This window comes from Lampris incognitus, chromosome 12 (assembly GCF_029633865.1).
Source record: "Lampris incognitus isolate fLamInc1 chromosome 12, fLamInc1.hap2, whole genome shotgun sequence".
Lineage (NCBI taxonomy): Eukaryota > Metazoa > Chordata > Actinopteri > Lampriformes > Lampridae > Lampris > Lampris incognitus.
Window position 1 is genome coordinate 625,114 of NC_079222.1, and position 23,519 is coordinate 648,632.

At 46.4% G+C, this 23,519-nt stretch overlaps 1 protein-coding gene across 5 annotated transcripts in view; it reads right to left on the reverse strand.

Moving 5' to 3' along the window:
• fer (fer (fps/fes related) tyrosine kinase) overlaps window positions 1–23,519 on the reverse strand; it is a 203,644-nt gene that overhangs the window by 85,802 nt on the left and 94,323 nt on the right. For all 5 annotated transcript variants that reach the window (XM_056290265.1, XM_056290264.1, XM_056290269.1 and 2 more), the window contains exon 13: window positions 4,173–4,295. In XM_056290265.1, coding sequence (XP_056146240.1) covers window positions 4,173–4,295 — 123 coding nt within the window. The remainder of the gene's footprint in view (window positions 1–4,172; window positions 4,296–23,519) is intronic.

Sequence of the window (23,519 nt, forward strand, 5' to 3'; positions counted from 1 at the left end):
GATTCTAAGGAACAGTTTACAATAGCCAAAACATTCCCAATCAAACTATCTAAGACCTCTTTAAAAAAGGCAGTGGGAATTGCATCCAGAGAGCCGGTGGATGACTTAATCTGCAAGATGGTTTTATGAAGTTCCTCTCCACTAATTTCACAAAAGGAAATTAGATTTCCCCGAGAGTCGTTACTAGCAGTTTGACTGTTTGGATTAACAACCTTATTCATATATACCTATATGTGTGTGTGTGTGTGTGTGTGTGTGTGTACATACATATTATATATGTGTGTGTGTGTGTGTGTACATACATACATATAGATACATATACATACATATATACACGGATACAGGAAAAAATATTTTAATGCATAGCAATACAGGAGTGCGAGACGCACGAAACAGGCCTGTACTGCTATGCATTAAAATCTTTTTTTCCTGTATCCGTGTTGATATTCCACTCCTCATTAGTTGAGCACTCAACACCATTGACGGTTTCGGAAAACGATATATCACGGATACAGGAAAAAAGATTTTAATGCATAGCAGTACAGGCCTGTTTGGTGCGTCTGGCACTCATCAGCTGCTGATGTGGTTCAACAAAGAATCATACAGTTACGCTGCCCAGCGTCACGCCCCTAATGTCGGTTGGACAGTGACCAATCAGATGGGGAAAAATTCAAATTATAACAACCAATGGGGTAGGTCCTTACAATGCACAGCAACCAATGGAGGAGTAGAAAATATTACAACCAATGGGACTGGGGTTTATTTTGCAAAGCATTTAGGGGCCAGGGCGCTGTTGAAATGGCCTACATTAAAAATATAACAAGATAACTTATGTGAATTATATATTGGGGTGGTGTTGGGGCACAGTTGGGAGGACAGGTAGTTAAAAAAAAGCATATTTAAAAAACCTAATAAATGTCACATGCGTACCATCTAATTGGGGGGGGGATAATAAAGACGTTTTACTTATAGTTACAAAGGGGATATTTTATTCGGTGTCTACAGCTGGTGGCCAATTCATTTCTATTATTCAAGGTGGACATATCAGGTCTGCAAATAATAAAATACTTTTCTGCCAAGCACAGGTAACATCTTTTACCCCTAACCGAATATGCACTACTCTTTGCAAGGGTTTTCCATGAGACAGAATAACTGCTATTCTTGTCTACCAATTACCAAATGTGGCGGCTTAAGGCCGCTGCATTTTTCGCATGTACATTTCTGAAGCTACTCATATGGGCGTTAAACCTCAGTTGAGGGCCCTTTTAAAATTAGGCTTAACGCCCATATGAGTAGCTTCAGAAATGTGAATGTTTCCCCATCTGATTGGTTGCTGTCCAACCGAAATTAGGGGCGTGACGTTGGGCATGTAAGTGTATGACTCTTTGTGAAAAAAACATTAGCAGCTGATGAGTGCGAGACGCACAAAACAGGCCTGTACTGCTATGCATTAACATCTTTTTTCCTGTATCCGTGTTGCTATTCCACTCCTCATTAGTCGAGCACTCAACACAATTGACAGTTTCGGAAAAAAACGTTTATATACATATAAATATACAAATAACTCTCACTGTGCATATCACATGCACAACATCCAATGGAGAAGGGGGAGGTGCCTACATTCAAATGCATGTAATCGCTAACTGTCCAGTAGAAGGTGGAGGTTGTATACAAAAGTTAATGGTATTTGTCTATTGGCATTATATATTTATAATTACAAAATAGGTGCTTATATCTGTGTCTGCAACTGCTGGCCAATTCATTGCTGATATTCAATGCGGACATTTGTGGTTTGAAAGTTATAAAATACTTTTCAGTTAGACACAGGTTGCACATTTTACTACTGGTTGAATGTGCATTGTGTTTTGAGAGTATTTGCAAGGTAAATTAACCAGTAATTAACCAGTGGGAAAATGTGCAGCATATTCAAACAAAGCACATTCAGTAGTAAAATGTGTAACTTATGTCTAAGCATACAAACCTGCTCATAACACCCCCCCCCCAGTCCATGGCTCACTGAGGTCATCAGGGAGCAAAGGGCAGGGCTCAGAGCGGCATAGGAAAAATGCGTAAAACCAGAGTCCACTGACCTCAGTGACTATCAGTGTCTCTTAGCATCATTCTCCTCCAGCTTAAAAACAGCTAAGACCACTTACTATCAGAACAAGATCTGTGTTGCCACTGATGCTTTTGCTTTTAAATCACTTGTCAATCCACCTCCTCCTCCGACTGCCACTCTGCTCACTCCTGACATGTTCACCTCATACTTTACTGATAAGGTTTCTGCCATCAGTAACCAATTCTCTGAGCCTGGCCAACTCTGTCTGCCGCTGCCAGTTAACAGTGCCTCACTCACCTCATTTTCCCCCCTGACCGAGGAGGAAGTCTCCAAGCTTCTGCTGGACCCTCATCCCACTACCTGTCTGCTGGACCTGATACCATCCAACCTCCTACAGACCAGTTCCCATGCACTTAACCCCGCAGTAACACAAATCATCAACTCCTTGCTTACAATGGGTGTGTTCCCCTCCATATTTAAGCAAGATTTAAGCAAGCTCGGGTCACCCCGCTGCTCAAAAAACCTACACTCAACCCAGCCCAGGCTGAAAACTACAGACCGGTTTCACTCCTACCCTTTCTTTCAAGAATACTTGAGCGTGGCGGTCTATTCCATTGCCTACCAACACAGGGATCTCCAGGAATCAACTGCGTTTGGCTAGAGCTGCTGGTGAGTCCTCAGCTTTTTGCTGCTAGATCTGTCAGCTGACATGGTTAACCAACAAACTCTCCTCTCCACACTCACTGAGCTTGGTATCTCAGGATCTGCCCTCTGCTGGTTCATGTCCTACCTCTCAGGGAGATCTTTTAAAGTATCTTTGAGGGGAGAAGTGTCAAAACCGCAAGGCTTGTCCACAGGGGTGCCTCAAGAGTCAGTACTTGGTCCCCTTCTCTTCTCAATATACACCACCTCACTTGGTGCAATCATCCACTCCCATGGTTTCTCATACCATTGCTATGCTGACGATATCTAGCTCTTACCCAATTTCCCCTCGGGGATGAATAAAGTATTCTGATTTTGATTCTGATTTCCGTCATACATGCCAGATGACCTCATAGTGTCCACATGGATATCATCATGCCTTGCTGATATCTCTGCATAAATGAAAGAATGCCACCTTCAGCTTAACCTATCTAAGACTGAGCTCCTTGTCATCCCAGCCAGTCAATCCATATAACAACAGATCAATATCCAGCTCAGATCAACACAATTCATGCCCACAAAGTCTGCCCAAAACCTGAGTGTCTAAATTGATGACCAACTAACCTTTAAGGTTCACATGGCCTCGATTGCTCAGTCGTGCCGAATTGCCCTGTATAACATCATGAAAATTAGACCTTACCTGTCTGAACATGCAGCACAACTCCTGGTACAGGCTTGAACATTGTAACTACTTATTGCCAGGTCTCTTTACATGCACTTTCAAACCTCTGCAAATGATCCAGAATGCGGCAGCGTGTCTAGTCTTCAACCAACCCAAAACGGCAAATTTTACTCCACTGTTCATATCCCTCCACTGGCTCCCAGTGGCTGCCCGCATCACATTCAAAACCTTGATGCTCGCTTACAAAACAGCAACTAAAATGGCTCCCGCCTACCTGACCTCCCTCATTCAGGTCTACACTCAGTCCCGCTCACTACGCTCTGCCAATGAAAGGTGCCTGGCACCTCTGCCACAACGGGGCCCTAAGTCAGTAGCCAGACTCTTCTGTAGTTCCCCGGTGGTGGAACGAGTTACCAAACTCTATTCGATCAGTTGTCCTTCTCCATCTTTAAGAAGAAGCTAAAGACCCAGCTCTTTTTCCAACACCTCCACACCTGATGGTATTAATAAAAAAAAGAAAGGAAAAAAAAGCTTATATGCACCTTATGCATTGCCTTTGTACACTGGCTGTTGACACCTATGTCCTATTGGACCTGAACCTAGTTTTTTGGCACTTACTTGCGCTGCCGCCTCCTGACTAGATCCTTGCTTGTATTGTATTAACTCTCAGATGTATGTCGCTTTGGATAAAAGCATCTGGTAAATGAAACTGTAACATTGTTACCTTGATGAAAGGTTGTTGTAGGACGTTTGGTTAACTTAACAACGAATTGATGGATGTTTGGTTACCTTGACAACGGGTTGTTGGAGGATGACCCCGGACTTTTTGGTGATCACCTGCTTGGTGGAGAAATGATGATCGATCAGTTGGGGGATGGTCGGGAAACCAGTGCCCTCAAAACGATACTGGCTCTACCGGAGAGAGAGACAGAGAGGTCAGGAGTAAACATGGTAAGAGAGACAGACAGAGAGGGGTTAGGGGTAAAGACGGAGATAGCTAAATAGATAGATAGACAGATAGAGAGAGAGAGAGAGAGAGAGAGAGAGAGAGAGAGAGAGAGAGAGAGAGAGAGAGAGAGAGAGAGAGAGAGAGAGAGAGAGAGAGAGAGTAAATGGTGAGAGAAAGACAAAGAGAAAGAATGAAAAACATTTAAAAGTGGGGCGTCCGGGTAGCATAGCGGTCTATTCCGTTGCCTACCAACATGGAGATCGCCAGTTCGAATCCCATGTTGCCTCCAGCTTGTTCGGGTGTCCCTACAGACACAATTGGCCGTGTCTGCGAGTGGGAAGCTGGACATGGGTATGTGTCCTGCTCACTGCACTAGCGCCTCCTCTGATCAGCTGGGGCGCCAGTTCAGGGGGGAGGGGGAACTAGGGGGAATAGCGTGATCCTCCCACATGCTGTGTCCCCCTGGGGAAACTCCTCACTGTCAGTTGAAAAGAAACGGCTGGTGACTTCACATGTATCGGAGGAGGCATGTGGTAGTCTGCAGCCCTCCCCGGATCAGCAGAGGGGGTGGAGCAGCGACCGGGACGGCTCAGAAGAGTTGGGTACAGTTGGGGATGGGTACAACTGGGGGAGAAAAAAAAAGCAGGAAAAAGGGAGAGGGGTGAGAGACGTCACATTTAACCTGGGAGAGAAACTGGCGAGAGACCACAGATTTAGCTTTTTTATTTTTTATTTTTTGGCTATTGTCCACCTCTTAGATGTTGATAGTCGAGAGAGGCAGGAAAGGCAGGGGAGAGAGAGAGGGGATGACATGCAGTAAATGGCCTGATCCGGATTCGAACCAACGCCTTTAGCTGCGGTAAGTACTCAACATTACGTGGTACCCCTCTACCAGGTGAGCCACTGGGGCGCCCCAGCAGATATAACTTTAAGGCAGAACACAGAAAAGGGTAAGAGACATTACATTCATAAAGAGAGAGAAATAGGGACTATGGCCCGTCCAAATGTGTGCAGAGAGAGGGGCGAGAGACATTCCATGTATATTTAAAAAAGAGATGTTGAGAGCACATTTTCTAAACCCAGACAGAGCGTGAGGGAGACATCGAAACTTAGTCAAAATATCAATAATGGGAGGAATGGAAGTTAAGGGGTTCGAAATATACAACAGAATATCATCTGCATACAAAGACAGTTTATAAATTATGCCCACACATTCCACACCCAAAAACTCCCATTGCTAAGGGCTCAATGGCGATAGCAAAAAGAAGGAGCGACAAGGGACAAACTTAATGAGTACCCATGCTGAGTGAGAAATATCTAGATTGTTGTCCATTGGTGATCACAATGGCCAAAGGAACAGAGTAAAGTAGTCTAATCCAAGAGATGAAGGCATCATCAAAATCCAAATTTATTTAGGGTTGAATACAAATATTGCCATTCAACCCAATCAAACGTTTTTTCAGCATCAAGTGATACTGTGGCAGGAATGTGGAAAAACACAGGAGACCAAGGCGAGTTTGATGTTTATTCCTCAGCTCCAAAAACCAACTGTAGCAGGAACAACCCTGCACCGGCGAGCCCGGGAACGTAAACCATGCCCCCAGCTCACAGTCCTGCTGGGTGAGAGGCATAGCCCCTAGTGTCCGCCACACAGCCCCCCCCCCCCCAACACCCAGAAGGGACTCCTGGAAAGAAAATTAATGTCTCACTGGAGGCTTAAGCAGCCTGAAACACAGTCCAAAGCCGGCTGTGAAGCAGAATGCTGAACCCGTGTAGACACTGCCGGGGTCCTGGAAGGAGGACGACCCCGACGGGGAAGCTGGGCCGGAAACACAACTTCGCCTGCCACCCTGTGCGCCGGTTTAAGCCTATCAAGCATGACACGCTCCCTACGCCCACACATATCTAGCACAAAACCCTTAGGACCCGTCTCAAGAACCCGAAATGGGCCATCGTATGGGGGTTGGAGGGGCGAGCGGTGAGCATCATGCCGTACAAAAACAAAACGAGCAGACATGAGCTCCGCAGGCATGAACGACCGCGGAAAACAGTGGTGAACGGGGCCTGGAACCCGAGTGCTGTCGGACAAACAAGGATAAACGGCCGGACGGGGTTGAGGAGCGGAAATCCCAGGCAAAAATTCCCCAGGGACGCGGAGCGGCTGACCGAGCACCAGCTCAGCGGGTGACGTGTCGAGGTCCTCCTTAGGAGCCGAACGCAACCCGAGCATAACCCAAGGTAAACGATCCACCCAGTTACCATCCGAGAGGGCAGCGCACAGCGCTGCCTTGAGCAACCGGTTAAAACGTTCACACAACCCGTTAGCCTGCGGGTGGTACGCGGTAGTGCGGTGTACCTGCACACCCAAGGATCGCGCAAGCGCGACCAGAGCTCTGACATGAACTGGGGGCCCCTGTCTGAGGTGATATCTGACGGAGTGCCGAAACGGGCGACCCAGGAGGAAAGAAAAGCGCGTGCAACATCTGAGGATGTTGTGGAGGATAGAGGGACAGCCTCTGGCCACCTGGTGGTCCGATCTGCCATTGTGAGCAGGTGCGTAAAACCCTGTGAAGAAGGTAGAGGGCCCACCAGGTCCACATGCACGTGGTCGAAACGTCTGGCTGGGATCGGAAACGGTTCGAGGGGCGATTTAGTGTGTTGGTGGACCTTAGCGCGCTGGCACGCTACACATGCAACGGCCCACCCCTTGACGTCCTTGTGGAGGCCAGGCCAGACGAACTTGGAATCGACCAACTTCACCGACGCCCGAACTCCAGGGTGCGAGAGGGAGTGAATCGAATCGAAAACTCGACGGCACCAGGCCACTGGAACAACGGGGCGGGGACGGCCGGTGGAGACATCGCAGAGGAGGGCAAGACTGCCTTCCTGCATCACAGCGTCCTCTAGTTTGAGACCGGTACGCGTTGACCTAAGGGCAAGGACGCCCGGGTCGCTGGGCTGGTCGGCAGCCATAGCGGAGAAATCCACACCGAGGTGCACAGGACACACAAGCACACGCGACAGACAATCAGCAACAGGGTTGGACTTCCCGGCCACATGCTGAATGTCCGTTGTGAACTCGGAGATCGCCGCTAGGTGGCGCTGCTGACGAGCAGACCACGGCTCAGTCACCTTGGACATGGCAAAAGTCAGCGGCTTATGATCCACATAAGCCGTGAATGGGCGACCCTCCAGCAGGAAGTGGAAATGCCGGGTTGCAAGGTGCAGTGCCAGCAACTCCCGGTCAAAAACGCTGTACTTGCGCTCGCTATCCTGCAGTTTGCGGCTAAAAAATGCGAGTGGCTGCCACGCATTCGCCACACGCTGTTCAATCACAGCCCCCACGGCTATGTCAGATGCATCGGTTGTTAAAGCTATGGACGCCGTGGGTGAGGGATGGGCGAGGAGGGCAGCGTTAGCCAGGGCGCACTTAGCTCCGTCAAAGGCCTGGACCTGTTCGGGAGTCCAGTCGACAGGGTCACTAGCCTTCTTAAGCCGCAGGGCTTCGTAAAGTGGCTGAAGGAGGTGCGCAGCGCAAGGGAGGAAACGGTTATAGAAATTCACCATTCCCAAGAATTCCTGCAATGCCTTAACAGAGACTGAGCGGGGAAATTCTGCCACCGCTTGCACCTTAGAAGGCAACGGGACCGCGCCTTGCGGCGAAATGTGGTGACCCAAGAAGTCAATCACCGGCAGTCCAAACTGACACTTGGCCGGGTTGACTATCAGGCCGTGTTCATCCAGACGACGGAAAACCTGTTTCAGGTGCGCCAGGTGCTCTTCAGCTGACGAACTGGCCACTAATATGTCGTCGAGATAAACGAACACGAAAGCAAGGTCACGCAACACCGAGTCCATCAGCCTCTGAAAGGTTTGCGCTGCCCCCTTCAAGCCAAAAGGCATGCGCATGAACTCAAAAAGCCCAAACGGGGTGATCAGTGCGGTCTTGGGCACGTCCTCTGCACGCATGGGAACCTGATGATAGCTGCGCACCAGGTCCACCTTAGGGAAAATAGTGGTACCTGCCAGGCGTATGGAAAAGTCCTGTATGTGTGGGATGGGATAGCGGTCATTGGCGGTGATGTTGTTCAGGCGGCGAAAATCGCCGCAAGGCCGCCACGACCCATCCGCCTTGGGCACCATGTGAAGCGGTGAGGCCGACGGGCTGTTGGAACGCCTCACTATACCCAGACGCTCCATGATGGCGAACTCCTCCTTAGCTATAGCCCATTTTATCGCATCGAGGCGCCGCGCGCGCGCAAAAACTGGCGGTCCCACCGTGGGAATGAAATGTTCTACCCCGTGTTTAGTAACCGAGGTGGAAAAGGCAGGTGTAGTCACTGATGGAGAATCCGCCAGCAAGCGCTTAAAAACACCCCCTAATGCTAAAAAGTTAGCGTGTGTTAACGGCCCGGCTCCCCCTGTCTCGCACGGAACAGTGGCGAAAGACACAGCATCAATTAAACGGCGGTTTGCAACATCAACCAGCAGACCATTAGCACACAGAAAATCCGCGCCGATAATAGGAACCGTAATGGCGGCCACTACAAAGTCCCACTCAAAATGGCGCCTGTGGAAGCAAACAGTCACCAACCTTGTGCCAAACGTCGCAATGGACGAACCGTTAGCTGCACTTAACTGTGGGCCGCCGCCTTCGGCCGACCTGTCTGTCTTAGCAGGAGGGAGTAGGCTCTTTTGCGAGCCGGAGTCCACCAGAAACCGTCTCCCTGACATCGTGTCCTTAATGAAGAGCAGCTCACTACGTCTGCCAGCACCCACAGCTGCTACTGAGCACTGGCCCTGGAGTTTCCCGGCGCCTCAAACGTGCACGGAGGGACGCAGCGCCTCGCCTTGCCGCCGAACCGCTGGTGGAAGAAACAGAGGCCGCTCCCGCGCCGTCTCCAGGCAGTCACTTCAGCCACCACTGCCGGGTCCGCGTCCTCCGACGTCGGCTGCAGAGGCTCCGATGCCACACTCTGCACAGAGAACCGTCTGGTAGCCAGCAGGACCCGATCGGCCTCCTCAGCCAAACCTCGGCAGTCACCAGCGGCCAGACACAGGGAGTTAGCCAAAGCCGCGCGCACAGGAGACGGGAGCTGGCGCAGGAAAACGTGCAGGAAAAGGAACCCACCTTCGTCTGAGCCTAGCAGCGACAGCATATTGTCCATGAGATCCACAGCCGTCCCGTCGCCCAAACCGGATAGGGAAAGGATCCTATCTGCCCTCTCTGCGGCAGATAGACTGTACCTCCGGAGCAGAAGATGTTTGAGGGCGACCTATCTACCGTGTTGCGGGGGGGGGGGCAACAGCTGCATGGCCCGGCGTGTGGACTGCTGGTCCAGCGCAGCGACGACCAAATAATATCTGGAGTCGTCCGCGGAGATTCCATGCAGGTGGAACAGCGCCTCGACATGCTGGAACCACGAGGCCGGGTCGCTCTGCCAGAACTCTGGGAGTTTCACAGCCGCGGCGAGAACGGCCGGCTGTGAGAGTTGGGGTGGCGTGGCCGAAGTGGATTCACACTCCTCTTCTGCTCCAAACATGTTCAATTCGGGGTCACCAATGTGGCAGGAATGAGGAAAAACACAGGAGACCAAGGCGAGTTTGATGTTTATTCCTCAACTCCAAAAACCAACGGTAGCAGGAACAACCCTGCACCGGCGAGCCCGGGAACATAAACCACGCCCCCAGCTCACAGTCCTTGTGGGTGAGAGGCATATCCCCTAGTGTCCGCCACAATACAACCATTTCAGGGGAGTGGCTCAGTACATTACATTACATTACTTTACAGTCATTTAGCCGACGCTCTTATCCAAAGCGACTAAAAAAAAGCGCATTTAACGTAGGGAATCAGGAGAACTACTAGTCATCAGAGGTCATAACTGAATCTAAACAAGCATCTAAGAGCAAAACCAGTGTTAAAGTAAATGCGCAAGAAAAAGATTTTTGTTTTAAATGAGTGAATACAATAAGTACTAAGAGAGAGTAACAGGGTAGTAGTTCTTCAAGAGGTGAGTTTTCACCCTGCGCTGATAGATGGGCAGTGACTCCGCTGTCCTGACATCAGTGGGGAGTTCATTCCACCACTGTGGGGCCAGGAAAGAAAAGAGCCGTGACCGGGTCAATCGGCAGCAGACGGGGCAACCAGGCATCCCGAGACAGCAGAGTGAAGTAGTCGGGCAGGGGTGTAGGGCTTGACCGTGGCCTGGAGATAGGAAGGAGCTGTTCCTTTCACTGCCCTGTAGGCTAGCACCAGAGTCTAAAACTGGATGGAAACTTGGGAGCCAGTGTAGGGACATGAGAAGGGGAGTTGTGTGGGAGAACTTAGGGCCGTTGAATACCAGACGAGCTACAGCTTTCTGAACAAGTTCCAGAGGTCTGATGGCTGATGCCGGGGCGCCAGCAAGGAGGGAGTTGCCGTAATCCCGAGATGACCAGAGTCTGGACGAGCACCTTTGCCATCTCGTCAGTGAGGAATGGGCGAATCCTCCTGATGTTATAGAGGAGAAATCTGCAGGAGCAAGCAACCAATGCAACGTTTGCAGCAAACCACAGTTGGTTGTCCAGGATCACACCCAAATTCCTCACAGTCCGAGTTGGCGTCACCACAGTGTTGTCAATGGTGATCGCCAGGTCTTGGTGTGGGCAACCTTTCCCCGGGAGGAACATCAGCTCTGTCTTGTCCAGATTGAGCTTCAGGTGGTGTGTCGCCATCCACTCCAAAATGTCAGTCAAGCATGCAGCAATGCGTGTCTCTATTTGTGTGTCAGAGGGAGGAAAAGACAAGATCAGCTGGGTGTCATCGGCACAACAATGGTAAGAGAAGTCATGGGAGCGAATAACAGAACCCAGGGATGTTGTGTACAGGGAGAACAGGAGAGGACCCAGAACCAAACCCTGTGGAACGACTGTAGTCAGTCTGCATGGCTCCGACACAGATCCCCTCCATGTCACCTGGTAGGAGTGACCCGTCAGGAAGGTTGCAAACTTTGAGAGTGCAGAGCCTGTGACACCCAGCCCCTCGAGGGTAGAGAGGAGGATCTGGTGGTTCACTGTGTTGAACGCAGCTGACAGCTCCAGGAGTATCAGAGGAGAGAGAGTTTGCTCTCGAAGAGTGCAGCGATTCTGTCACTGCAAGGAGGGCTGTCTCTGTCGAGTGACCCACCCTGAACCTAGACTGGTTGGGGTACAGGAGGTTGTTCTGGTGGAGGTACAAAGAAAGTTGGTTAAAGACAGCACGTTCGAATGTTTTGGATAGAAAGGGTAGAAGGGAAAACAGTCTGTAGTTTTTGACGTCAGGGGGTTTAAGTGATGGTTTCTTGAGAAAGGGGGTTACTCTAGCAGTCCTGAAGGCAGATGGAAAGCATCCTGCCTGGAGGGAGGTGTTGATGAGGTGGGTTAGATAAGGAAGGAGTTCAGGTGCTATAGACTGAAGAAGAGGGGAGGGGACCGGGTCAAGGGAGCATGTGGTGGGGCGACTGGATATGATAAGGTTGAGGACCTCGTCGAGGGAGAGGGGAGCGAGGTGGGATAGGGTGGGACGTGGAGAGGTGAGGAAGGGTGCAGAGGGTGGGATAGTGCAAGCAGCACTAACTGGGTGGTGAGAAAAGGAGGGTCTAATGTCGTTTACCTTCTTGTCAAAGAAGTTAGCGAAGTCATCAGGGAGAAGGGAGGAAGTAGGAGGAGGAGGTGGGGGTTGAAGAAGTGTAGAGAAGGTTTCAAAGAGTTTCTTAGGATTAGAGGCAGAGGATAGGATTTTAGAGCAATAGAAAGCAGCCTTAGCAGCAGAAAGGGAGGAGGAGAAAGTGGAAAGAAGAGATTGGAAGTTGAGAAAGTCATCTGGGAGTTTGCCTTTTCTCCATTTGTACTCTGCTCCTCTCAGGCTCCGTCTGTCAGTACGTACTGAGTCTGTCAGCCAAGGGGCAGGTGGAGTTGGGTGTGCAGGCCTGGAGGTGAGGGGACAGAGATTGTCCAGAGAAGAGGAGAGGGTAGAGAGAAGTAGCTCAGTAGTGGTGTCAGGGGGTAGGAGAGAGAAAGATTCAGGTGTAGGGAGGATAGAGGTAACAGAGGAAGAAAGATCAGTGGCGGAGAGAGAGCGGAGGTGTCTACGGGTGGAAACCATGTGGGTAGGGGAAGGGGCTGAGGGGGGTGAAGAGAGGGAGAGAGAGTAGGACATGAAATAGTGGTCAGAGAGCTGGAGGGGAGTAACAGAGAGATTGGAAATAGGACAGTGTCTAGTAAAGATAAGGTCCAGCTGGTTGCCAGCCTTGTGGGTAGGAGGAGAGGGTGAGAGGTGAAGGTCAAAGGAGGAGAGGAAAGAGAGAAGAGGATCTAGCTTGTCAGTGTGGATGTTGAAGTCACCGAGAAGGATAAGTGCAGAGTCATCAACAGGGAAGTGCGAGACAAGTGTGTCAAGCTCCTCCAGAAACTCACCAAGGGGGCCTGGTGGGCAGTGCACAACCACAATGGTGAGTTTGACTGGATAAGAGACAGTAACAGCATGAAATTCAAAAGAGGGCAGAGAAGATTGTGGAATAGAAACAAGAGAGTATTTCCATTTCAGGGAGATTACCAGGCCAGTACCACCACCCCGCCTCCCAGCTCTGGGAGTGTGAGAAAAAGAGTACACATCAGACAGAGCTGCTGATGTGGTAGCGTTTTCTGGCATGATCCAGGTCTCAGTTAGAGCAAGAAAGTTGTGGGAGAGCAAGGATGTGTAGCCTGAGATAAACTCAGCTTTCAGCACCGCAGACTGGCAATTCCAGAGCCCTCCCATCACCACTTGCTCAACGTGAGTGGAGAGAGTGGGATAGATGAGATTGGTAGGGTCACAGCGCCTAGGAGTGACCCAACGTCTATGCCATCCCCGGGAAGAGGAAAGGACAGGAATGCGACGGAAACACATAGTCTATACTAGGTACGCAAAATACAGATGACTGACCGGATCTAAAAAGAGCAATCCGTGCTTGACGAAGTCTTGGTTTGAAAAAGTCGCGCTTGCCTTTGTTCACTCTAGCTTTCGTTCAACCTAGGCTTGTTTGTCTTGATGTTGTGTTAACACAATTTATATACCAAAGAAATAAAATGAAACAAAGCCAGTAATACAGCCAGGACTTTCTCCCATTACACAAATTAAAAAAAAAAAAAACAGATCTTCATCAACTCCCACTATGCACAATACCACCCCCAGTTCTGGAAAAAAAGGCTACTTCTGTGTAGAAGCTCTGCTTTGTAGGGTGATGTTCATCGTGGAAACCAGTTTCTGGGAAAGTCTTGGAGAGCACCAGTGGTGGACATCCAGCCTGGCTCCATGAATCAGTGGCTCCTCCAGCAGCAGTAAGAGGAAGACCGCCCAGTACAACACACTCATCGACCAAATTCGTCTTAAGCATCATCAAGGAGTTGCAATTTTACTTTCTGTACAAGTTTTCTCAGTCTGAAGATTTCCTGGTCAGTAAATGTGTTCACTTCCAAATCTCTTTGTGTTTTTCATAAAACATCTGACTGAGTCAACAAAAAGTTGCATGTCTGGAAAGTAATTTTCCACCCTCACCGCCCTCAAACCCTTGGTGACCTGTAAAAACTTCCTGATTTTCAGGAAAGCATAGCTCCCTTCAGTGTCCAACTGTGTATGAGGAGTGGAAACTAACTCACAGTCACTTTCTTGTGTTTCCTCTTCAGGTGAAGAAGAGGATGGCTTCTTACCTTTTGAACCCCTCTTTGCTTTTAAATTTTCCTGTCTACCCTCTGTGGGCTTCCTTTTAATAGACTTTTTTAACGTTATTTTATCATCCAACAGCATCGCTTCCTCTTCCTCAAGTACAGACTCCGCCACTCTAATAGCAGTCTGTTGTATTTGTTTCTTCCGACCACAATTCATATCTCACCCAGCCAATTTCCTACACTCACTGTTCTCACTGCTTTCATTTCCATCAGCTTCCACCTGTTCAAGTTCTGTCACCTTCTCATCATGATCACCTTTTTTAACCTGCTCAACATGCCCATCTTCCTCTCCTGCCTACTCAGGCCATCCATTTTCCTTGTGTTCTCCAGCCTTGGTCTCTTTCTGTTTCACCACCTGGTCTATTTCTCCTGGTCTTCACTCCCCGGCCTCCTGTCTGCCCTGTGCCGACTTGGCAGTGCCGTCTTCAGTCGGAGATGTGGCGCTCGTGGCAGCATCGGGAGACGAAGGCGGCCCTTGAGGATCAGACCTACCCTCACCCCTGTCGGGACAAGACCTTATTAAATGCCCCTCAGACCCACAACCAAAACATTTCATCATGCCGGAGGTAACAAATACAATGTAATCGAACTCATCGATCCTGAACTTAAGCTTCAGATCCAAATCCTCCGCATTATCGCTCAGAATCATGAAACCTTGTCTCCTATGGGACACAACGTGTTTCAAGTGAGGAGACTTGCAACCTGAAGAGAACATTTTGCTGTCCATATCTTGCAAGCGCCTTCTCTAAAGCGGCATTACTCATGAGGGGGAGCATTAGAAATGGTGATTCTCGTGGCAGGATTAACCAGCGGCAGAATGGGAGTCAACGTGTCCTTAATCACCACACCGCTGTCCACCACCTGGTTGGCTTTATCAACAATATCAAGAAACATTACTACAGCGCTGTTCATTCTGGATACTGATTTTATGCTTCCATATTCCACATGTTCACCTACCGCAAGGCAGCACTCCTCCACCGAGCATTTGACCACATGAGCCACCTTAATCGCGTGCCTGCATGACAACTTTTCAAACGGCGTCCCTCCACCTCCCACAGCGGCCATATTGCCCCGCTGAGGGCAGTAGCACCGCTACTGAAAAAAAAAACAACTCCATTCAGATCTGTCACCAAAAAAAACTAACTAAATGACAACAGAAAGCACATGAAAAAGGACAAGACGGATAGAAAAATAGAAAAAAAGTTTGTTTCAGAAACTTGTTTATACCACAGCAACACGCTGCTACTCCATCCTCACTCGCACTTCCACTCCGAGAGAGAGAGAGAGAGAGAGAGAGAGAGAGAGAGAGAGAGAGAGAGAGAGAGTAAACGTGAACATAACCATGTTATGTTGGGGTTTAGAAGGATGAGGATTGTTTTATTCCACTCTTAACTCATTTATTAAACAACTCATTCAGTTACATCTAAGTGCATTCTTACTGTGCCTTCTTCATCTAATCCTATCTAGTTCTCTCAGGTAAGTACTAACAGCTAGTTCCACCTAGGGGGCAGAACGTGTAGCAACGAGAGAGAGGGAGAGAGAGAGAGAGAGAGAGAGAGAGAGAGAGAGAGAGAGAGAGAGAGAGAGAGAGAGAGAGAGAGAGAGAGAGAGAGAGGCTATACAAATATACTGAAAATACAAAGGAAAACACCAAACAACACATGTAGGGCAGAATTAGGCCGGTTTCCATTATTGATAAATGTAAAAAAAAGGTTTCTTGATGCACTTAAATACAAGCCCAACAAATACATTGCACTTTAAAGCTCTGAAAACCCAAGAACTGAACCCCGAAAAGAGTCCCCTGAAGCAGCTGGTTCTGAGATTCACTAACCCTTTAACAAATACTAAGACCAACCAACCTCAGGCCAGTGCTGCATTCCAAACAAACATGAGGATAAATCAGACTATAAAACAAAGCAAGAACAATTATTTGAAACATTGAAATGCTGAAATCAAAACTCAAAACAAACTAGAAGTCCATCGGGCCCTAAAAACAAACTATGATCTGGAAGAACACCTCTTAACTGTCAGAGACAAGAAGCAGCGACAGATCCTCATCAAATACAGGCTCAGTGACCACAGTCTCGCCATTGAAAAGGGGAGACACAAAAAGACGTGGTTGCCAAAAGAGCAACGAAAATGTGGTCAGTGCATGACAGATGAGGTGGAGACAGAGGGGCACTTCCTCCTTAAATGTGAACAATTTGAAAAATAGCGACGGGCTTTTGTCAAGGTGCTGAAACATGTGATTCCAGAGTACCAGAAAATGGACAACGCAGGTAAACTGCGGGTGATCCTGGGAGGGGGGCCAGCGGCGAGCACTGCAGCAAGATTTATATTTTCCTGCCACAACCTGAAAGACAGTGGGTGACGGCACCTATTGCTACTGTTGTTGTTTGATATCATAATCATTGTTGTTGTTGCTGTTATTATTATAATCACTGTTGTGTTGTGTTGTTGGTTTTACTTGCCTTGGCAATATGTACACAAACGTATGTCATGCCAATGAAGCAAATATTGAACTGAATTGAATTGAATTGAATTGAGAGAGAGAGAGAGACAGAGTGCTTTTGGTTTGGGGCGACGTTCTCAATGAGTGCGGCCCCCTTGGGCCGAGCGCATGGCCTTGGCGTTGTTGGTGCCGTGTTCTTGCCAGCTAGGCTGTGGAACCATAAACTATTATGTCTATTGTTGTTGTTTGATATCATAATCATTGTTGTTGTTGCTGTTATTACAGTCATTGTTGTGTTGTTGTTGTTTTACATGCTTTGGCAACATGTACAAAACGTATGTCATGCCAATAAAGCAAATATTGAAATGAATTGAATTGAATTGAATTGAACTGAATTGAGAGAGAGAGACTTTCAACAATACTTCAATAAAAATCACAAAAAAAATTACAACGCAAAGACCAACATGGTCGGTAACACAAGATTCACAGAATCGAAATCATCTCAGGGCAGAGAGAGAGAGAAACAGAGAGAGAAACAGAGAGAAAGAAACAGAGTAAGAGAAACGGAGAGAAAGAAACAGAGAAACAGAGAAAGAAACAGAGAGAGAGAGACAGAGACAGAGAGAGAGCGAGAGAGAAACAGAGACAGAGACAGAAACAGAGAGAGAGAGAGAGAGAGAGAAACAGAAAGAAACAGAGAGAGAGAGAGAGAAACAGAGAGAAAGAAAGGGACAAGTGTTGTTGATTATTATTGAGGGAAAGTTAGCAGGAATTTGACCAATCTGGGAAGTAAAGTGTTACCAATAAATTTCTTCACCAATGTGTTCCTTAAGGTGTGTAGTAACATGTATTAAAATGTTGAAATTCAACTCCCGGGGGTAACCTCCGAAAAATTTGCTCAAAGTCAGGGTACCGATAAGATTTTCGAAAATTGAAAAAAAGCTTAAATTGGACTTAACTTACGTTTGAGGGGTCAAACTAGGAATTTGTCATGATTCTAAGTTGATTGCAAGCATTTATTTTTCACCAAGACCCTGGTAGAAAAATATTCACATCCACTTTCGCACTCATCATCCCCCCCCACATGCCGTAGAGGGTACCCGACATGTTGAAGCCATTTACATCCTTTTTCTCTATTGATCACGGGCTGACTGAATATACTGCTTTCAACACCTGATACGTACGTATTCTCAACCATTTTTCTAACAAGCTGAAATGTTTCTCTGCACAACACTGATAATTCTCATTTGTTACATAAAAGGTATAACTTTGCTTGTTCTTGTTAGCTAGCTAACAGTAAGTAATATGATTGGCTAATGTAAATGTTAACTTCCACTAGAAGTTGTCATTACTAGCTTAACAATACTTGTTAGCTGGCTCATAGTTGTCATAAGTTGTCTGACTCTCATGTGTGTACTATACTCCAAAACCTACATCTGATTTATTTATTTAGTTAAATGCTAGCTGTCTGCTCCATTAACTACCTAGCTAGGTTAAAGTGGTGTAGCCTGTACTGCCTCAGATTTTTTTTTGATTTATTGTTACGGTTAAGCAAATCTATTCTTTTACACCTCAGTACAATATTTCAGAAACTATGCCTCTATGACAGATTCGGTCTTTATTCTACTTTGTGTAGGCTATGGGTCTTCAGTAGGCTAATATGGAAGACGATGTGAACCCACCTCTGCTCAAGTGCTTCTTCTGTGAAGGCCTGGAAATGCCAGGTGAGAGGCTTTTGCAAGGAACTTCTAAAGGCTACGCTACTTTTTTGAAACATGCAGAAGCCATGGAAAATGCTACAATTTTGGAGCGTATGAAGAAGGATGAAAATGAAGGAAGACTTAAGATACCACATAAAGTGTAAAGATTATTTGAACAACAAGTTTGTCAAGGTCACCAAGACGTCAGCTCAAGCATCAAAGGCAGAGGAAGAGACAGCAAAGCTGAAGCGAAGGCGCACTTGCTCTGAGTTCAGTGCATCAACTACATGCACCTCTTCAAGTTCACGGTCCGTTCAGCTTCTGTACAAGAATGTATGCATTCTATGCAACCAACCCGCTCATCTCTACGAATATAAACCAGCAGACGCTAGAAAGAAACATAGAGTGCCTGATAATGTGACTGCAGATAGACTAAAGGCAAGCTTGCTGAAGATAGCAAGGAGTCGTGGAGATGACTGGGGCACAGAAGTCCTTGGACGTCTGGAAGGGATCAATGACTTAGTAGCAGAAGAAACCTTGTATCATTTGCGCTGCAAACTTCTTTTTGAAAAGGGTAGGCCTTACTCCAAGACTGCAGATGAAGGACCAAGGAAGAGAGGACAAAAGAAAATAGATGATGAGCGAGAGGTTGTTTTTATTGAATTATGCAAATGGCTAGACACAGAACTCGAGCATGGGGTGATGACGCTTGACCAAGTCCACGAAAAGATGCAGCAGTTTGATCAGTCACCCGATAAGAGCCTCTCTTATTCAAAGAAATGGCTAAGGATGAAACTTCAAGAGAAATATCATGACACACTGTACTTCACATCACAGTCGAAAAGGTCAGATGTACTCTGCCTCAAAGATAAGACAAGCAACATTCTGCGAGAGCATCATGCTAATCTTCAGCAAGGAGATGAGAAGACATAAATCATAAAGACAGCACTAAAGTTCATATGCAACGACATCGCCATGGTTAATCTAGATCCAAAGTCATACCCCACTGCATACAGTATGGCTGATATCCAGAGTCAGCTGGCACTTGTTCCTGAGAGCCTCCAGATGTTCTTGAAGACCGATGAAAGAGTAGCTGTTTGGGGGCAGAACTTTATCAAGGCTCGTCGGCCTTGATCAGGAGTATTGCCATACCAAATGGGGCTTGCCATACAACTTGATCATAGATTTGGGTCAAAATGGATGATCGACAAGTTACACCGGCTAGGATACACTGAGTCTTACTCAGAGACACAAAACTACAAATACTGCTTCCTCAATGACAGGAATGGAGATGGCATCCCAGATACATCTGGCACACTTGATACCACTGTAGAAGAAACTGATGACCAGATCAATGATGAGGCTGCGATTGATGCCGCACTTGAGGATCCAACGGTTCCGACCGCCAGTGAAAGTGACAATCAGGTGGTCTCCATGGAGGTTGCGGAAGCAAACAATGCAGTCACTCAGTTCGTTGGGGACAATATAGATTTAAACATTGTCTCTGTCAGTGGAAACACCCCGTTTCATTCAGTGGTTTGAAGAGGACAACCCATTCGACCACGATCGAGACAAGAATATGCTTGTATCTTTCTCTACAGGATTCACAAGCATGGGGGATGACTCAGTCAATGCGGAGAGAGCAGTTGAAGTAGGTTGAGAGATGCAGATAAAGCTGGATGGACAGTCAGCAACATCAACCATGGAGGTGAAGTCAAATGTACAAGCCCTGTCATCACTCAGAAAGATTCCCAAGATCAACGAGAAGGAGATTCATCTTGACTCACTCAAGTTGTTCAACCGACTGATCATTTTTGCTCAACGGGATATGACAGTTGAGACAAGCTTGGAGTATGAGCTAACTCCCGTCCCATCGTCCCTTTTCAGCAACAAAGATCACAAAATGAACAAGGCAAACAAGGCAGGGTTTTCCAAAACTAGCCTGAAGGAGTTGACTGATCCACTTGAACTCACTAACCAACCCTGTTCCACTTTGGTGGTTGATGGAGGATGGCTTCTCTACATGGTGAAGTGGGAACAAGGCCAGACTTGGCATGAGATTGTCAACAGTTACCTAAGGTATGTGCAGCGTCTTGGCTATAACTCTCAAAGGATCATTGTCGTCTTTGATGGTTATAACAGATCACCAAAAGATCATGACCACATCCGACGTAGCAAGAAATCATGCTGTGATCTCCAGATTCAACCAGATATGATGCACTGGACACCAAGAGCAAAGTTCTTGGACAACATCCATAACAAGAGTGAACTCATTCAACTCCTCTCCTCAACGTTCAGAAAACTTAACATCACTGTGGAGCAGACTGACAATGATGCTGACACTTCGATTGTGAGAGAGGCATTGGTTGCTGCTAAAGATGGCTCTGTTGAGGTCAGTAGTTGTGTAGAAATTTAACTTTCATTTGCTTAACTACTTTAAAATAAGTGTTTTGATTTTTTTAAATATTTTCACATGCTCTCTTTACAGTTGCGAGCAGAAGACGCAGACGTGCTGGTAATGCTGGTGCACCATAGCTCGAGCACCAACCACCCACTCTTCTTAACCACATCCAAGGGCTCTTATGATGTCAGGAAGATCCGGGAAGCTCTCTCAGAAAGTAAGAGACGCTACCTGCTCTTTTGTCATGCGTTCACTGGGTGTGATACAGTTTCTGCTATTTCTGGCCATGGGAAAACAACTCAGTTTGACAGGTAATAATAGTAGGCCTATAATAATAAAATTAATTGCAGTTTAGTGAAATATTTGTATATTGAAATATCTTTAAAAAACCTTGAAATGCACTTTTTCAGGTTTTGTGCAGGGGACATTGATAAACATATGGACATCTTCATGGACATTCATGCTACCAAGGGTGCAGTGGTTCAGGCTGGAACTGCGATCTTCCAATATATTTACAATGGACCAGGTACTACTCTGGGTGAAATTCGGTACACCATGTTCTCATGGAAGGCAGCAGCTGGGCTGATCAAACCAGAGACTTTACCTCCAACAGAGGGTGCGGCTGCACAGCATTCTCTCCGTGCCTACCTACAGACCCGGGACTGGATTCTTCTACAGAGCATGTCTCTGGACCCCAGTGACTATGGATGGACATTCAGTGTTCATGGTTATGAGCCAGTTCCAACACTAGACCCAATGGCTCCTGAGGAGCTCCTCAACTTCACAAGCTGTAATTGTAATGGAGATTGCAGCAACAGGCGATGCAGCTGCAAGAAGAATGGTGTCAAGTGCATCTCAGCATGTGGAGTTTGTAAAGGCATTACATGCAAGAATGGTATTCATGATGGTCTTGAAGAAGACTCAGACATTGACTTGTGAAGCATTTGACATGGATTTTCTCTGACTATTGCAACTATTGTAATAAATGCAAAAAAATATATATGCAAAAGTTGGCATGGCAGTTATTCCACTAAGGAGTAGATCTAGAGAACATTAAATGCTAGCAATCAACTCAGAAGCATGAAAAAAACAAAACAAAAGTAAGTCTCTACAGCATTGCTGTGATTTGTTATGATAAAAAATGATTTATCTAAATCTTTTTCAAAAAATCACCCTCACCCGGACTCCCCCCCTCCCTCTCTATTTTACTGCAATATTTTCAAAACAAAAAATGAAAATAAAAGAATAGATGAATTAAAGAACAAGGGTCTCTTACTGGGAGGGGGTGGATGGAAAGGGCCTTAAGAACGGGATAAAAAAATAAAAAGAATAAAAAATTAAAAATATTTTAAAAATCATAAAAAATCACACGAGTGAGTTAAAGACTTACCCCAAGAGACTTTTTTGTTCAGAAAAGTATGTACAAAAATGTTTTGGTAGCCTTTTTTCCTAAACCGGAAGTTGATTTTTTTAATACTGGTGTCAATACCACAACTTTGATCAGGTTTTTTCAAGGTTTCCCCCTGGAGTTGAATTTCAACATTTTAATACATGTTATTACACACCTCTATGAACACATTCATGAAGAAATTTCTTGGTAATGCTTTACTTCCCAGATTTTCCTAACTTTCCCTCACTATATGTCATCTCAGACATGGACCCATCCACATTCAGTGCCTTCACTGTCAGAGCACAAACCCCTCTTTCAGACCACAGCCAGATTAATATTTACTTGAAAAAACAAACTAGAGATACTTTTAAGAAACAGCCCAGTAAGCTGTACAATCTAAACCAGTCATACAGATGGGCTCCAAACAGTGCCCAACAATTTGTACAAATTTTGAATTCACCTAAAATAAAAAATACAATCAACACCTTCAACAATTCACACTATCAAAATAACTTTGAAGACGTTAATAAAGCGACAAAAGATATTAACCACATCTTCCAAAAAGCTGCGCTAAATGCAAAACTTGGAAAAACAAAGAAACCCCACCGTCGAAATGGTAAACAAAAAACCTCTGAAAACAAATGGTTTGACAATGAATGTAAAGAACTGAGAAAACAATTGAGACAGCTATCAAACCACAAACACAGACACCAACATGACCCAGCACTACAACAAGAATACTCTGAAACTCTAAACCAGTATAAACAGATGATTAAACGAAAGAAATTCCACTACACCAACGAAACACTTCAAGAAATTCAAAACGCAGTAGACCAGGGTCAGTTCTGGGGCATGCCGAACAGCTTAGAAACCATTAAGCCACAACAATTAACAATACAAGATGGAGACATTTGAAGAAAACATTTTAATAACCTCCTATACAAGTATCCCACCAGAAGAACTGAACATAAATCAAACTGAAATTAAAACCAAGTTAGACAACTTTGAATCAGCCATCAAGAATAATCCAAATCCATTAGACTACCCAATTACACAAAAAGAGTTAACAGACAAACTGAAAACTCTTCATTCAAAAAAAGCTTGTGGCAGGGATGGCATCAAAAATGAAATGCTGAAGAACAGTACCCCTGAGTTACACACTGCCATCGTTAACCTGTTCAACATGATACTGACTGCCGGCTGCTTTCCCGATGTCTGGAACCAGGAGCTGATCACCCCAATCTATGAAAATGGAAGCAAATTAGACCCTAATAACTATAGAGGGATCTGTGTCAGCAGCAACTTTGGGAAAATATTTTGTAGTATCCTGAATTCCAGGATACTAGCCTTTATTCAAGAAAAAAACATACTTAGTAAATGTCAAATTGGCTTTCTCCCAAATTACAGAACCTCTGATCATATATAAACCTTACACACTTTAATTAATAAACATGTCCACCAATAAAAGGGAGGGAAACTATTTACTTGTTTGTTTGTAGATTTTAAAAAGCCTTCGATTCC